General features: G+C 36.4%; 1 protein-coding gene across 1 annotated transcript in view; it reads left to right on the top strand.

The window, feature by feature from the left end:
• Positions 1–423: 423 nt before the first annotated feature.
• Positions 424–17,519, top strand: part of LOC144440402 (sortilin-related receptor-like) — a 63,272-nt gene continuing 46,176 nt past the window's right edge. Inside the window, exons 1-8 of the mRNA XM_078129774.1 lie at positions 424–699; positions 6,452–6,706; positions 12,665–12,832; positions 13,122–13,189; positions 13,694–13,871; positions 14,447–14,551; positions 16,692–16,867; positions 17,485–17,519. The exon at positions 17,485–17,519 is cut by the window's right edge and continues 170 nt beyond it. Coding sequence (XP_077985900.1) covers positions 430–699; positions 6,452–6,706; positions 12,665–12,832; positions 13,122–13,189; positions 13,694–13,871; positions 14,447–14,551; positions 16,692–16,867; positions 17,485–17,519 — 1,255 coding nt within the window. The 5' untranslated portion in view covers positions 424–429. The remainder of the gene's footprint in view (positions 700–6,451; positions 6,707–12,664; positions 12,833–13,121; positions 13,190–13,693; positions 13,872–14,446; positions 14,552–16,691; positions 16,868–17,484) is intronic.

The raw sequence follows: 17,519 nt of genomic DNA, 5'->3' as shown, positions 1-17,519 counted from the left end.
CAATCTGTACCATAACTACTGACGGTGCTGCTTTTGCTTATGCCAGACTACTTTATTGCTTTGCAAAGAAACCGTAAAGGTTTATGTGTATGACATTTGTCCCGTGACGAAGCATCTGTATGTGTCACATGTAATATATGACGGTACTTCTTGGCACGGTGATCACCTTGTTATGAAAATAGTACCCAACTTTCATTTCAATCCGTGTGTATCAATACGCAAATGATTACAAAACTTACTAATGTATTATTATGTTTTCGAAATGTATTCTGAGGGTTGATATAGAATGATTAAAATCCTAATGTGTAAATTTTCTGGCTGTCAGTTTTGGTTTTTACAATGTAGCCGTGTACAGCGAAAAGGACTACTTTTTTGAAAAGTGTAGTGCCAGGATCGCACTCTCACATGTACATGTGATTAAGTTTCAAGATGGCGGCACCGTGCAAGCTGGCCTTCTTCTGCATCGTAATAATTGTGCCTTTCGTTGGATGCAGGCGATTTGGTTCCAAAGCCAAGACACTTCACCTAGCACCCGACGGTAATGACCATGAGTTTGGCGCAGGCTACTGGCGGTTTCAGGCGAAGAAAGGTCAAAATTCTGCTGACTTCATCTCGGACACTCTGAGACGAGTTGTTCGAGACACGACAGGATCGACGTCAGATGATGGCACAGCCACAACAAACGATGATATTACAAAGGTGAGACCTGTCTGACAAGATATCTCGACAGTAAACATACATCAGTAAATATATATAATATATATATGCGCTCTACATGGAAATAAAAAGTATTCTCGCCGTTTTCGTTCTAAACGCATCGTGTTTATGAAACCGCTGCACGTCCATACGAACGTCATTACTGTTCGTACCAGGAAGTAACTGACACATCACGGTCGACCGACGATGTAAACAAAAAAATCATATCATGCGAGGGTAACTCATACTGTAATGTCTTCTAAGAAATGTCAGGTTCTTGTAAGCGATATTTTTGGGGGAGTGTCTGAAGGGGTAGCCGTTTTCTGTTTATGAACGAAAAAGAACATAGGGCAGAGAGTGTACATCGTACGTGTATGATGTATGGGAGACACGACCTTCTGCTCTTTAATAACACGCCACATGCAGAGCCAAGGTTTCTCACCACAGTGCTCCAGGCGTTCCACTTGTAGTTCACACAAACTAACATACCCCACGAAGGGCCAAGTGTCGATTGGATTAGGATATCAGTGTGTTAACACTGGTTGTGGCTTTGAGAAATGTGAATGTATCCACGACACTTTCACCGCATGTTTTTGTTATCAACGTGTTCGCACAGTAACGTACTGTTGAACATATGTCACGTACGGTATACTACATGTGTAAGAGCATATACGGTACTTCAAAGTGGCAGACAAGCCATATATGTAATGTATATTATACACAATCACGTGTATATGACATATGATTATGACAGACCCACTTGACAAGTTTTAAGGTTCATTTCGATATTCCATTTGGAAACACAATAAGTATGAATTAAGTAAATATGCATGTCCTCAGAATTTGAAGGCTGTTGATTGTTTATTTAATGATTGGGAATCATTGTCTACTTGGATATGTGTTTGTTTTGATAAGAAATCAAGAAGAAGACAAATAGGTTACACAATGTTTTGCAAAGTGAACCCTCTCGTGTATGTAAACTAGATTTATAATTGTGAAGTACTAACTTGAAGGCAGTAACATCTTAATTCTGATATGGTAGGGTAGATACATGTACTATGGGGAGGGATTGTTGTTGTTGTTGTTGTTGTTGTTGCTGTTGCTGTGCTGTGTTGATTAAGTTGTATTACGTAAAAATGTAGAGTTCAAATTTTCAATGTATTAAAGGCCAATGTTTCAGTCCTAGGTCATTGAATTAGCATTACCTTTTAAAATCAGGATTACACAAGACTATTATTTTTGTTCTTGATGAACTGTTTCTATAGCAACCATTTGACACCAAGATTTTAATCATACTCCAAATTGGCCCTTTTAAGTGTTACATTTGTATGTTTTTAAGAAACGAACTGTAACCATAATGTCATGAACAGTATATGTTTACCTTTGAGGTACTAGCAACAGGTAGGTTTTCAGTCAAGCAGTAGATTTGAAGCCCATTAATAGAAGGGTACCATGATCGATTAATCCTCTTTCTACTGGGGGTTGGGGTGGAGGGTGGGGTGGGGGATGGGGTGTGTAGGTGGGGATGGGGGAGAGGTTTTAACTTTTATACAAAAACTACAAAATGGGAAAGACAGGATTAGTATTAGTAAGTAATGGACATCACATGTTTTACCTGTACTGTGAATGAGAATAATTAAATACCCACTCCAGGTGTGAAAATGGTTTTAGTCAGAGCTGTTCAGTGTTGTAAAAGTATGTTTAGAACAAAAGGTTAATTTCATACTCATATCACCCCCCCCACCCACCCACCCCCCCCCACCACCACCACCACCACCACCACCACCACCACCACCACCACCACCACCACCACCACCACCACCAGGTTCGAGCCCCATCGCTGCTGTTTATTTTCTGAGTGGCTAAAGTCCTTGGGCAAGATTTCAACCATGACTGTGCCTCAGTCAACCCAGCTGTATAATTGGGGACCTGGTAGGATAGAGGTTGCAATGTAAATACTTTAATCCTACATGTCTGCATGTATAGAGGATGCAATAGATTGTATACTTCCCATGGAGTTGAGGAAGTATATACAGGGTCATTCTGCTGCCATTGATCTGTACCAGGGGTAAACATTATGAGTGCCTTGAGCTCGCAGGAGGAAATGCACATTATAAAATTGCATTATTGTTATTATTACTTGTAACTGGGGAGGGAAAAAAGGTTTCCTTTACAAAATTTGAAATGCACAAATTCAAAATATTTGAAAATTTTTGAGACACACAAAAAGAAATCCAAAGGAACTGGTGCCAGTCTAAGGGAAATCTCACTCCAGGAAATAAAAACATTTTCATAACAAAGAACACTAAAGGTTAAAAAGAGAGTTTTAATTTAGGTGTTTTTTGTCAACCTAGACTGTAAGATACTTTTACAATATACATGCTGTTGCTCAGAATGTTGTAGCTTACATATTTTTGGCAACCAAGTGAAAATTATGCAACCAAGCAAAAATTATGTGATGTGAAATCATGAAATGACTCTCTCAGTCTCACCAGAACCCAACGTTTATGACAATACTATTTTCTAGAGTGGTGTTACCTTTAAATGCCCATTTCGGCCTGGGATTAAACATTTCGGAATGAAAAGAAAGTGCCTTGCAGAATTGTACAAAATGTTAGTCCAGAACACAAGAATCATCCCATGTATTATCATCATAAATGGTACTGATAATGCGGTGCCCCAGGACTGAAACATAAGCCTTTAAATATAGTTCCATATGCCATCCAATTAATTAGTGAAAACCTTGTAAAAGGCTTCACTTTGGTCCACAAGGCCAGACATGGATTACATCATTATCGAGTGATATGAATATCTAACTAAGGCAGTGAAATTAGAATAGGAAATGTGAAACGATCGTGACTGTTTGATCTTTTGATCAATGCTATTAATTATTCATTTCAGTGTCTGCATTTCTATTCTGTTTGATTCATGGAACATAAATACTGTAACAGTAAACCTGTACATTATTGGTAAAGGCTTATTTTCATTTCTTTCACTAGAAAACAAAACGCAAAAATAAATTGTGACTAAAATTGCTGCTTGAACACAATGTAGTTGTCTGGTAGTTAATTAAATTCGTTTTTTTGAGGCCTACAAAATGTACTTCGTCTAAAAAAAATTGTATGTTTCCCTTGTGATGGCACGTCATACAAGTCTATAGTTAATATTCATTAGGAGAATTTAATGAATCATGCATGGTGTCAGAACTATACATGTATTGTACAGTTTAAGAAACAAACGAATCAAATATCGTGATATGTTCATGATATTCTACATGTATGTGATTGGACAATATTAACGTCAGCAATCAAGTTCTTGACCCCAACGCATGGTCATTTGTGAAAGCCTGCAACTAGCTTTAAAGCCACATTTGGGATCCGATATCTCTTTGATTTAAAAGTTAAGACATTATTACTGTAAGACTTGAAGGATTTTGCAATATATCTACATGTAATTGATAAATATGGATTATATAGATTAATTCAACCTGAGTGTGGTCTCTTGAAATCCATACATACACTACTTCAGCTGCTGCAGGTACTTCTTACTATCCAAAACAAAACTATTGCCTTGACAACACTACCCAACTACTGATAATTAACGACTCCTAATAATCACCTGTACACTGTAATCAAAAACACGCGATAATTTGAGTCCCCAACAAGTCCATGAGGCTTGCTTCTGTTCAATCTGAATGCGAGTTTCTGAAGTTTTATGTGTGTCTTTACTCTTAGACTCGGGTTAAGTCTAGAGTATCGTGCCCTTGACGGCCCTGGCCGAAAATAATAAATGTGAACTCGCTGTCATGCTGAGCATGTGACAATACAAGACCACGGTGAAAACTGTGAAACATTTCCAGGTCATTCTCATTTAAAATATAGGCAAACAAAATTAGGGGCGTTTTAACTCTTTTTTTTTTTCTCACTAATCCAAGATTGTGGTTTGGGGGATTTGAAATCACCCGTAATCCAATTTATTTGTTTACTTTCCCTGTTGGCAACAGGTTTTGTATGTCAGTGTTTTGATGTCGGAAGGTGTATGTGGTTTGACTCTGCCTCTGTGATTATAACAGTAGGTCTAGAGTTCAAATGTGACTCATCTGTTAAAATAAAACATGTCTCATGAGTGAAACGCTAAGCTAACCCCATTTTGTGTGGTGAAATTGCAGAGTGCAAACGTAGGAAGCTAAAGACATCAAAATTCCCCCTGCTGCGATAAGTGTTACCACAACGTGATTCACCACCAAATGCTTTATATTACATGAATGTAGTCAATAACTAAGGGAGCACTCTTAAGTAACAATGCACACCTCAGCTGACTTCAGCTGACCTTTCATTTGATATGCAGAACACATCTCAGTTGACCTTAAGTGACCTTGTTGTTAGGCTGTTGTGAAGGAAGGGAACAAAGGAAGACGTATAATGAATGCAGACAATTATTGAATGTATAGAGGTGGCCCATTTACATGTACATGTACTTGTGTGTGTTTTCTGCTTATACTTGGTGATTGATTACTTTGCTATTGTTTAGCTAATATTGTCTGTATGTTAAGTCTTGTCGTTAGTTTATTGGGTATGGATATCAGTACTAACTCTAATAGGCAGATTGATTAACTTAAACCCCAATGTTTGAATCCTGCGGCTTAGGATTAGTACTACTGTTATCAGTGGCGCTGTGATGATAAAATTGGATCACACTTTTGTTCAAGACAAACATTTTTTATAAGTGCTATACAATGGTTTTTCACACCCAAATTTTAAACCTTGTCTATCCTGTGCATGTTTTTTTTTACTAAGGTTGTAGAAGCCCTTGTTGAACAATTAATCCTGTGTATGGTTTTTCGCTAAGGTTGTAGAAGCCCTTGTTGAAAAAATCTAGTGTATGGTTTTTTGCTAAGTTTGTAGAAGCCCATGTTGAAAAATTAATCCAGTGCATGGTTTTTTGCTAAGGTTGTAGAAAGCCCTTGTTGAACAATTAATCCAGTGCATGGTTTTTTGCTAAGGTTGTAGAATGCCCTTGTTGAACAATTAATCTAGTGCATGGTTTTTTTGCTAAGTTTGTAGAAGCCCTTGTTGAACAATTAATCCAGTGCATGGTTTTTTGCTAACGTTGTACAAAGCCCTTGTTGAACAATTAATCTAGTGTATGGTTTTTTGCTAAGTTTGTAGAAGCCCTTGTTTAAAAAATTAAAAGCCACATAATCCTTGTTTATGCTGAGGGTATAAAATCCTTTTACAATTATTACTCATTTTCATATGCATATTTTTTCTGTTGTTTGCTGAAGGCTTTGGTGTTAGTACTCTGGTGACTAATAGTCATGCATTATTTGTCTTTACTGAGGTTTCCAGAACCCTTTTGTTAATCATATAGTGGTTTTGTTTCCATGGTTATAGAACCCTGTTATCATGATCTCCATGGAGATGATCATAGTAATCGTAACTTGTATCATTTATGAACTGGACTAAGTGGCAATAATGTGATGTTTTTAACTAAGATTGTAAAACTCTTTTTTACTGCTATTAGCTGTATTTGCTTATTTTGTGCTTCGTAGGTTTTCAGCCAATATAAAGGCCCATGATTCATAGCCAGGTTCTCACTTTAGTGCTGTCTTATGATTGGAGGCTGTCGTAAGGAACTTCTTTTGTCTTGGCTCAACATTTTTCTGATAACTCTCCCAGACAACTTTTTAAGTTTGAACTGACAAGATTATTACAATCATTCTAATTGTAACTATTACATACTTTCAATTTTCCAGTTTGAACTGACAGATGATCACCATAACGAAATGATAGTACATTGGGCAGGCGCTAATAGTGATGTCATCGTAGCGTTAACCAGACAAATGGAGGCTGATGAGACGTCTTCAAGTCAGGTCTACTTCTCGTACGATTATGGAGCCACATTCCAAAAAAAACAGAGGAGTGAGCACGCCGGTGATGTAATCAAACTGAGTACCGGAAGTGCTGCAGTTGTGGACAAGTTTTATCACAGTGAAGCTGATAATAGTAGGGTAAGTAAAAACACAAGTATTTGTAGCTATCGCTGAAATGTCTCCATACGGTGCATGAGTGCGCATTTTTGTGAGCAGCGCCAGTCTTATAGAACAGTATACCACTTGAACTTCGTTCTTCGTCAACTGTCGATAAATTCACGAAGGACATCAAGTCACATCTGTTTGCAAAAGCTTTCTCACACTTTTTACACTGATCTACTATTATTGTTCCTGTTCAGTGCCATAACACATTACAATGTCGTATTGGATTTTGACGCTATACAAATTCTTTTTGATTGATTGATTGATTGATTGATTGATTGATTGATTGATTGATTGATTGGTTGGGCGATTGATTGATTGGTTGGTTGATTTCCTGAAACTGTTTTGATAGATATGAATGTTAATATTGTATACCCTGAACATTATGACATAGGTACCAGAGATACACACACACTAGTGGTATTTGCAATGCAGGGCAATACCCGGAAACATTATAATATGCAAATTATATTCAAATGAGGGCACAAACATTTAATGTACATGATCAGCATATGGATAAATATTTTTTATAAAAAATGAACACATTAGATAAACTGTACAGTTGTGCTTCACGCCATTGGCACTACAACTACCGACATTGAAGCATTGATAAATGGAACCTGTTACAAATAGGTAAAGTAAACAATTGAATTGGATTACTAACACTTGAGTCAGTACAGACTTGGAAATATGTTTCATCGTTTGATAAGAACATTTGTATGGCCTCTTTACATAATAGTTCACAGTTCACAAACAAATTTGAAGTTCCTCGTAATTCATGCACACATAAAGAGACCATAAAACAGTTCTTATCAAGCCTTGATATGTAATAGAAATCGCCGCTGTTCCAACCTGCTGTGCCAAGTGTTATTAATCCAATTTATTTGCTTACTTTCCCTGTTTGTAACAGGTTCCATTTGTCAATAGTCCGATGTCAGCAATTGTAATCCAATTCATTGTGTTTACTTTCCCAGTTTGTAGCAGCTTCTGTATGTCAATGCTTTGGTGTCAACAGTTGTATTTGAAAGATACTTTGAATTAATGAAGGTCGTCCTAATAGGTGTACAATTCACGAGATGTTATAATTTAGGTCAATAGAATAGTGGGAAAATTATAGATAGGAACAACTAGTCAAGGTGTTTTGTAAATGTTGAATAACGTTGTAACAGCTTGACTGGAATTTGATCAAATTCAGGATAAGTAAATCTTATGTTTCATGAATGGTAACCATGGCAACAATGCATATTGAAATAAATCAACGTTAATTCAATATTATGTTAGTATAGAAATAGTGCTAGTAAATTACATTAATTGAATAATCATGGAAAGATATGAAAAAAAACAAATTAATATTGATATTGTAATTTGTTCTACGACATAATTTGAAAAAAATTACGGAAAAGAGTATGAATTATATATGTGTAAAAGTATGAAAAAAAATATATTGATAATGAAGATAGTAAAACCTTTTTGGTGTAACCATGGTAACACTTCAATTTAGTGAAACACTGAAAGATCTGAAAAATAATGTAATATTATTGATGTTATGTAGTTTAGCTAGTAATTATTGATTTATAAAAAATATGGAAACGTCAATGAATTATATAATTATGTTATGACGTTAGTAAAACCTAATTTTGTGTAACCATGGAAACATCAAATTATAATGAATAATATCAATGTTTAAGCACAGTAGTAGTAAAAAAATAATTTGGAAAAAAAAGTGGTGAAATTTATTCATTATAGATATGAAAAAATGATTAATATTCATTAATAAGGTAGTGTAACTTAATTTGGTGTTACTATGGTAACACTCTTGTAATATAAATAAATGAAATATATGAAAAATATTGATATTGATTTAGAAGATATAATTAATATTTAATTTGGTGTTACCATGGTAATATCTTAAGGCACAATTGAAAATTAATGAACATCCTGTCTGAAGTGCTAAATTAATTGGAATAAAAACTAAAATTGTGTATTGGCACAGGAATTGAATTGATCTGTTTTGCACTATACAGCCTTGACAAACAACCTAAATTTGATTTTTGTCTCATTTCCCCATTTCAAGATAAACATCAGTACATTCCATGGAAATACTTAGATTACATACGTATGTACACTTGAGATGTTTCTGTTATTAGGAAATACAACAAGTGCAATATACATGTACTGTACAAATAAGTGCAATCTCCAAATATAGCATTGATGTTTCATTTGTTTAAGTCATATCACAGAAATACAACTACTGACACCAGACTGTTAAGGACCGGAACCTGTTACAAACAAGGAAAGTAAACAAACCAATTGGATTAACAACATTTGACACAGCAGGTTGGAACAGCAGAGACTTGTATTACATTTCATGGTTTGATGAGAACAGGTTTATGGCCTCTTTATGTGTACCTGAAATGCCAGGGAACTGGAAATTTGTTTGTGAAAACGAACTATTCCGTAAACATACAACTGTTCGTAGCAAATCATGTACATTGTAATGTTTACTTTCAATATGCTGTTCAGTGCCAAATTATGAATACAATTCAGTTGTTTACTTTCCCTGTTTGTAACAGGTTCCCTTTACCAACGGTCTGATGTCAGTAGTTGTAACACATGTGAAAAATAATATTTCACTTAATTGAAGTAGCTCAATAAAATCTGTAAGGCCTAAAAAAAAGAAAAAAAATTGTTTGATTCCAGTTATCCGACCCCACATAGTTTTTCACTGCCGACCCAGACATCAACTTAAAAAGACAATATAAACCTGTTCTTCCAATCTGTTATGGCTGTACATCTGATGAGAAGAAACCAATAACACAGAGACCATATGACCATACCTGAACTAGACACTCACACACGGAAAAAAAATTTGAAATACTACCTACTCCACCTATTCTAAAATTGACCCTAATCGGAACCATGATACAGTTATTTTTTTAGGCCTAAACTAGAGTATATGATTTCAATTTGACTCCAGCGATATATATTCAATGAAAATTGACATCAATAATTAGGCTGTGTATATGTTAATTATTGGTTCAATGCTTTTAATTGTTATTTGTTATTGTTCAGCACTTGTGAATATTTGTAATAATGGAAAGGGTGCTATAGAAAATAAATAAATGTAGTATCCAGCAGTAGTTAATACACAGAGCTCATAATTAACTGTTTTCTTTGGTAGTCCTCCTAGTGGGCTACCATAGTACCAATTTCAGAAAGTGGTAGCCCAAGGATGGTGACCAATAGTCCTATATTTGTGAAATGAAGTGAAAACAGAGTTCCTCTATTGGAAATATGTGAGATATTCAAATATGCCATTTTCTGTAAATCTTCCATCCTTTAAATCATCACATAATCAGTGGTAGCCTAAGTGGGCTACCAGCTACAAATTATGGTAGCCCCATGACAAGAATTGGTAGTCTGTGGGCATGGGACTACTGTTAATTTCGAGCCCTGGTACACGACAGATTGAAAGTGTGATTGCATTGTGTTGGGGTCGCTGATTTTAGTTTGTGGACCCCAAATTATGGTAGCCCCATGATTAGAATTGGTAGTCAGTGGACATGGGACTACTGCTAATTTTGAGCCCTGAAATATGTTTACTCACAAGTGATCCAATATGTTTTCAATGTGTACAACATAATTAATCCTGCTTTTCACAACTTGTAATTTTTTGGTGTACAAACAAATAACCCTTGGGTAGAAAGAGTATAAAGTCATTATAGTTAAAAAAACACAGTTTAAAAAAAATGTTCCAGAGCAGGGTTTGAAATTAGTGGTAGTCTTGTGTCAATTGACTAAAATAATTCCTCCCAAATGACTACCAAATTTTAAAACTGGTTGTCACCATGACTACCAGGAGACACAAAAGAAAGCAGAAGTAAAACCTGTCAAATTGGATGTCGTAGTGTTTGACACATATCCGCCTGTGAAGTACTGCTTAGTACAAACCTTTTATGTTTAAAAAAGGCTTATTATGTGTATACGTGTATTGCTTGTTTCCTCATTCATAAATTATATGTCAACCAGTTAATATGCTGTGTCATGCACAAAGTGTTAGTGGAATGGCCATATACTAATAGATTGTGTGAGTAGCTATGTGACGGATAACATTGCATATGCCAAAACTAGTAGAATGCTGTGGAATTGTGTGTTTATGTCCATGTGTGTGTGTTTGTTTGTTTGTTTAGAAAAAAAATCATTGGAAACAATTCCTGGGACAAAAAAAAAAAAATTGCAGAAAAAAAAATGTATGATTCATCAGAGTGTGACTGTTTTGAAACTTCTAGCTCAGTGAGGTGGAAAGTCGTCAGAAATTGGAGCAGTTTTTATACCTACTTCCTGCTACTGTTTTCACATACACATTCTATATTTAATTCACAGTATGTAGGCACTAAGTTATACAGGGGTACAACCTCATACACATGTACATTTTGAGACATATTCCTTGCTGCATATTAACCCTTTCATTCCTAGAGACGACATTGGAATAAATAGAAACTTGATTGTAAGAACATTTTCTAAAATTTAAGAATATTACTTCATTGGGAAGTAATATTTCTTGAATTCTGGTCTAAAATAAAGTAGATTTTTTTCCAAAAATTACAGAGAAACAAGAATTTTTGTTCAAAAATTTTGGCGGGAAAGTTTCTAGTCCTGAAAGGGTTAAAAGGTATTTGTAGTGACGTAGTGTTAAAGTACATACTGGACCATCACTTTAAATTGATTCGACTGATACCTGGTATTAAGATATAATGTATTAAAGATTTAATCATTTAATTTATTATACATGCGTGGCTGTGTTTTTTCAGAAATGTCAAAGAAATCCCTTCTGTGCAGTCAAATGTTTTAACAATGCCAGAAGACATTTTGTAATGTCATAGAAGTCATACATCGACATTAACATTATACTCACGTACAATTAAGGTTTATTTTAAATATTTTCACTCATGAAAAAAAAGGATTATAAACTCAGCGTGTGTCATTTTAACATCACACTAAAATCTGATGATTTAACACAGTCTATAAACCTTCAGATTTAAAATGACTATTGAAGAGAAATACTTACAGCACATTATAGGGTAGTGTTCATTGGATCTGTTTGATAACAACCTCACAGAAACTGATAAGAAATTGAACATTATACACTTGATGATAACAAGTTTGATATTTCTTGCTACATCTTGTCTGAATGAACTATTTAAACATACAGCAACTAGACGCAGACTTGTCGGTGCCAATGTTTTGATGTCTGCATTTGATGTCTGCATGGTGGCACATTAGTTCATTTCATGTAGACAAGAAACTGTATTCATTCAATCCTGCTATCTCAACAAAGTGTAGTATGTGTAGTTTCTTATTCTTACTGCATGGGTGTATCAAACAGAGACAGTAAACACTAACATGAAAGGAGCTGTGTTACTGCTACTTTTGTTCTTGGTGGTTAGGTGTATCACAATACTACATTGTTATATGTGAAAAGTCTAGAGAATGTTGTCAAGTGGCTATAACAGTTTTATACCAGGATATAAAGGTGTGTGTTTATGGTCAGCCTTCAGTGTTTTTTCGCTAAAAGTTGGTTTGGAGTGGTTAGATGTATCAACACAATAACATTTTATGTGAAACGTCTAGAATGTTGTCAACAAGTGCTTATTACACCAAGGGGTCGGGCTATTACATTGTGCATTGGGGGAGGTGGGGTTGTAAAGATGGCCAACCTCAGTGTGGTTGCCAAGGTTTGACAGTTTGGTTTGGAGTACATGTAGTTAGATTTGATAATATGACATGTACATGTAACCCTCTTTCAACTGGGGGTGGGGGTTGGGGAGTGGGGGGTGGAGGTGGAGGTGGAGTCCATACCAGGAATGACAAGTTACAGTTTTACCTTCCTTCCAAGTCTAATATTGCTTTTTTAATTATTTTATATTTCAACAGTATATCTTCACCGATGTTATACATTGTGAGATCTGGGTGACAAGAGATATGGGTAGGAGTTTTCAGAACGTTCGTTTACCAGATGGTTTCTGTCCCACCATGCTGTCGACCCACGCAACAGATGTAAATATCGTGTTGGGGATGAGTGACAAGGATCCCAGAAAACAGGTAAGTTGAAATGAGGGCGCTATTCACACCGACAGGAAAAATGTAGGTTGATAACTGCTTGCAGAGTTTGTTGTCTGTTGATATTGTTGTGATCACTAGAGGGCGCTATTCAAACTGACAGGAAAAGTGTAGGTTGATTACTACTTGGAAGAGTTTGTTGTCTGTTGATATTTTTGTCACCACTAGAGGGTGCCCTTCAGCATGGAAAATTTGTAGCTTTACTGTACATATGACAAACAAACATATCTTGTTTTTAAGTACAGTGTTTTTTTTTCTTCTAACTTTACAGCTGTGGAAATCTGAAGACTTTGGTTTCAGTTGGCATCAAATGCAGGAAGATGTTAAAACATATTGGTGGTAAGTAATGACAGTGGGTAGTCAAGGTTTTAGTTCATTACGATAGACACAAACTAAAACTATTCCTGTGACAAGTTGATATAAGATATTGAATGGGGCGTTGGTTTCAGTGAACTCTGCAGCTTCATCATAACTGTGTATCTGTTTGGATACGGGACATTGTCTCACAATAGGGAACTTGCGATCCAGACTGAGCATGCTCAGAAGCAAAGGACTATGGGATTATCTGTGGTTATTGTAATACCTAATCTGGAGCTACTGATAAAATAAACCTCCCACAATGGTCAGGGTAACTATGAATTGATTATTTGTGGTTACAAACAATGTATCAACATTGTTTACAATACTAATTGATTAATATTTATTATCACATTTCCCATGATGCAACATTCAACATGGCGGGTTTGCAATTTCCCTATTGAGCAAAAAATCCTCCAGGGTGGTGCGCGCACTTTGTTGGTTTTATAGTGATGCCCCTCGATTCTTTTGTCATCATCTATACAGGGGTAGCGAAAACTATGATCCGCCAGATAGAGTGTACATAGAGCGCCAGGAACCCGGTAGAAAGTCATCGGTTATCTACTCCGATAACTACTTTGATTACGGAATGGCTAATTATCTCATCTCAGAGGTTGAAGACTTTGAAGTGCGTGACGAATACTTGTTTGCAACCCGGAAACAGGTATGGCTAGAAAGCAGTGGTAAAGGTCTATGTCCAAAACCAGGAGGGGTAATTTTAGTCTCCGTACATACATGTACGCATACATACATAATATTGTGTACGTTACTACATACATACATGCATGCACGCACGCATGCATACATATACACACACAGACATACTTTACTCCATACCGATGTACATACATTCATGCATGCACACATACATACATACATGCATGCATACATACATACGTACATACGTACGTACATACATACGTACATACGTACGTACATACATACATACATACATACATACATACATACACACACATACATACACACACACACATACACACACACACACATGCATGATTACTCTTCAATTTTATGCTAGATTGGTTGACTGTAACATGCTCACAGAGCATCTATTAAACTGTCGTTTTAGAGAGTATTGCAGATTTTTTATCTCCTTATGCTGGACAATTTGATTACAAGTGCGAAAATGAAGTCAGCTATTGCGTTGATGCTTATGTTACACTGTGCGATCATCCCATATGTATAAGAACTATGATGAGTGTATGTTTTGTATTACAGACATTGTTTGGCAATAGACAAAACAACTATACACTAACATTACTGGTATCACATGAAAGAGGACCATTTGAAGAGGCAGAGTTCCCATCCAGACTTCTAAGTTTGGTAAGTTGCTTTACTACTCATACTTACTGTTTACCAATTCTTGTCAAACAAAATTAAGAATGGGGACAGCGTGATACATGTAGTCAATACATAGCTGCCGTACAAGAAACCCTAATAATTTGAACCTTGTAAAGCCAAATATGGTTCCAAAACTTCAATATGGCTGCCCAAATTCAATATGGCAGCCGAAATTCAATATGTCTGCCGACATTCAATATGGCTGCCCAAATTCAATATGGCTGCCCAAATTCAATATGGTTGTAAGCAGTGTGTGAACTTAAGGGGAAATGACTACTGGTCATAAGGACCGACATGTAGCAAATACTGCTGGTCCTTAAGGAAAACTGCTGGTCCATACTCAATGCAGTCCATGTTCACTACCTGTATCTACACCCCTCCCCCATTTACAGACTAAATGATTTTGAACTTTAATATGATACAGCATATCTTTAGATATAAAAGTAAAAGAGAGTACAACGAATTGTTCACTATCCACTATTATTTCATAAAATTTCCACTCACAGAGTCAAAAGTAAATTTTGGATTCCCAACCAAGTAATTTTTGACTCTGTGAGTAGAGATTTTCTTTTGTAACTATGAACCCAGCTAGAGACTGCATATTCATTCTGTTCTTATAGACTATAGTGGTCTGAGACTGAATGTATTCATTCCACCATAGAAATACAGATCCATAGATTGTAGATAATATGGGTGAATGAATCAATAAATCTACATTATCTGCAATCTCTAAGAGATCACAGTCCTCTCCTTCCTCTCTGTACGATTCACTAAATTCTGAATCACATAATCCAAAGTCAGATTCATCGTCTGTGGCAACAGCTGATGTAGCTTTCCAACTCTTATCGAACGTAGACCCACACATTCACATCATAGCAGAAAGTTTTATCGTGTAACTATCCCTCTTGAAAACTGTGTATTTGCTTTATTTCAATTTCCATCCACTCAGTGACACGGGGCGGTTTCGTCTTCCTTCGGTCTTTACATATGTAATGAAGCCCCCATAAAGCCCTACCCGTATACCCTACCGTGGTGTATTGAGTATCGTCTCTGACTGTTTGTGTAAGAAATCTGACCATGATGAAGAGAATGGCTAAACATGTCTTAAAGTGCGAGTTTTTTTGACGTGGGAACGTGATATGGTAACTGTACTATAATGTGTCATCCACTATGTACCCGTGTTTGGCATGATGCAGTAATTTTCCAGATACAACAATGGCAACAAAAATGCAACATTTCTAAGTCTACACGTTGATTACAACATGACAGGACGTACATTATCATATGTACTGGAGATATCTTACGAAGTGTACCTGCCTTCTTTATCAGTTAAAACGCCATTTTCGATCGCGGCAACAGACATGGGGAACTCCGGTAAATTGATCGGGAAACCCAATAACATTTACCGGCTATACCAGCCTTTAAAAAACAGTGTATGTTTCGTCTTTTTCTTCGGAAGCTCATTGCCGCCTTCTAAATATCGCCACATACTTTATAAATTCAACGTGGAACTGTCTCAAACACGTTAAAAGTTTCATACACTTCGAGCAGTAAACTTTACAACAATGATTAAATGAGTACGATATCATGGCGGAAAAAGACGTATGCGCTGAATGCGTAAAATGAGTCTGAATGTCTAAGACGCAGATGATTAGACGCTGCATGCTACGTCATGTAGACATGATATCAACATTGGCAACAACACGTAGCGAGCTAGCTCTGTGCCGCTTGACTTGAACGAGATGTCGAGAGTAAAATAGGTAACACAAGATCAGATTCATGTAGGTGAAATTGGATATATCTTTGAATAAATGTTATTATTTACTCCAAATTTCAATCGGTCATAAGGACCGATACGTTGTTGTAATTCTGAAAAACCGTCGGTCCGAACGGAAATCTGTTGGTCTCGGGCCGAAGGACCGGCGTTAATTTCGCACGCTGGTTGTAAGGCTTAGCGACCCAGACTCTCATTGTGGGCTACACACACCTAACAAAAATCTGGGGCATAAAGTTGTCATCTGTTGTAAGGAGCAACATGGGAGCTGGCCAGGTTTGCAACAAGTGTCTGCCTGTGTACGCAAACAGTTAATCAAATTGACTTTATTCAATGTTTTACTCGTAGGATTTCTACATAGCTGATGCCACAGAACACCAAGTATTTGCTTGTGTCAACCATAATAAAAGTGAAGGAATCACACACTTGTACATATCAGAGTCAGCTGGTGTGAGGTTTTCGCTCTCTCTGGAAAACATTGTCTATTTCAGTCCTGAGGGTGCTGGCAAAGACACCTGGTTAAGGTTTGTGAATATGTACATTTTAACAGAAACCCCCCCATAAGGGAAGGTAACATCATGCTTTTGTCTGTCCATCTGTGTCTGTGTCTGTGTCTGTGTCTGTGTCTCTGTGTCTGTCTGTGTCTGTGTCTGTGTCTGTGTCTGTGTCTGTGTCTGTGTCTGTGTCTGTGTCTCTGTGTCTGTTTCTATCTGTGTCTGTGTCTGTGTCTGTGTCTGTGTCTGTGTCTGTGTCTGTGTCTGTGTCTGTGCCTGTGTCTGTCAGTTAACACAATATCTAAAAAATTACTGCTCCAATAATTCTTATGAAAATTGCCCCATGTATATGTTATGGTAATTGCAATAACTGATTATGTTTTTGTACAAAGCATATGTATATTAAAGAGTAATTTGCATAAATAATGGATTTTGATCACTGAGCAATATCTTAAGAATTAACCCTTTTGTGACTCGGTTTCTGTCATTGTATGTGATTATGCTCAATATAGGGTATCAGACTTTAAACTTCAAGGCTTCATCTGACACTTAACTTAGGACATAGTTTAGTGAGAAGTAAGTACACATGTTTGGCTATTATGCAAATGACTCACTAATATGCATATTTTTTTTTACTTCCATTTCAGCTACTATGCAGATACTCCCTTTGCTGATATCCACA

The sequence above is a fragment of the Glandiceps talaboti genome, chromosome 9, assembly GCF_964340395.1.
Source record: "Glandiceps talaboti chromosome 9, keGlaTala1.1, whole genome shotgun sequence".
NCBI classification, from domain to species: domain Eukaryota; kingdom Metazoa; phylum Hemichordata; class Enteropneusta; family Spengelidae; genus Glandiceps; species Glandiceps talaboti.
The sequence above is the reverse complement of the archived record's forward strand: the minus strand, read 5'-3'. Positions and strand labels throughout refer to the sequence as shown.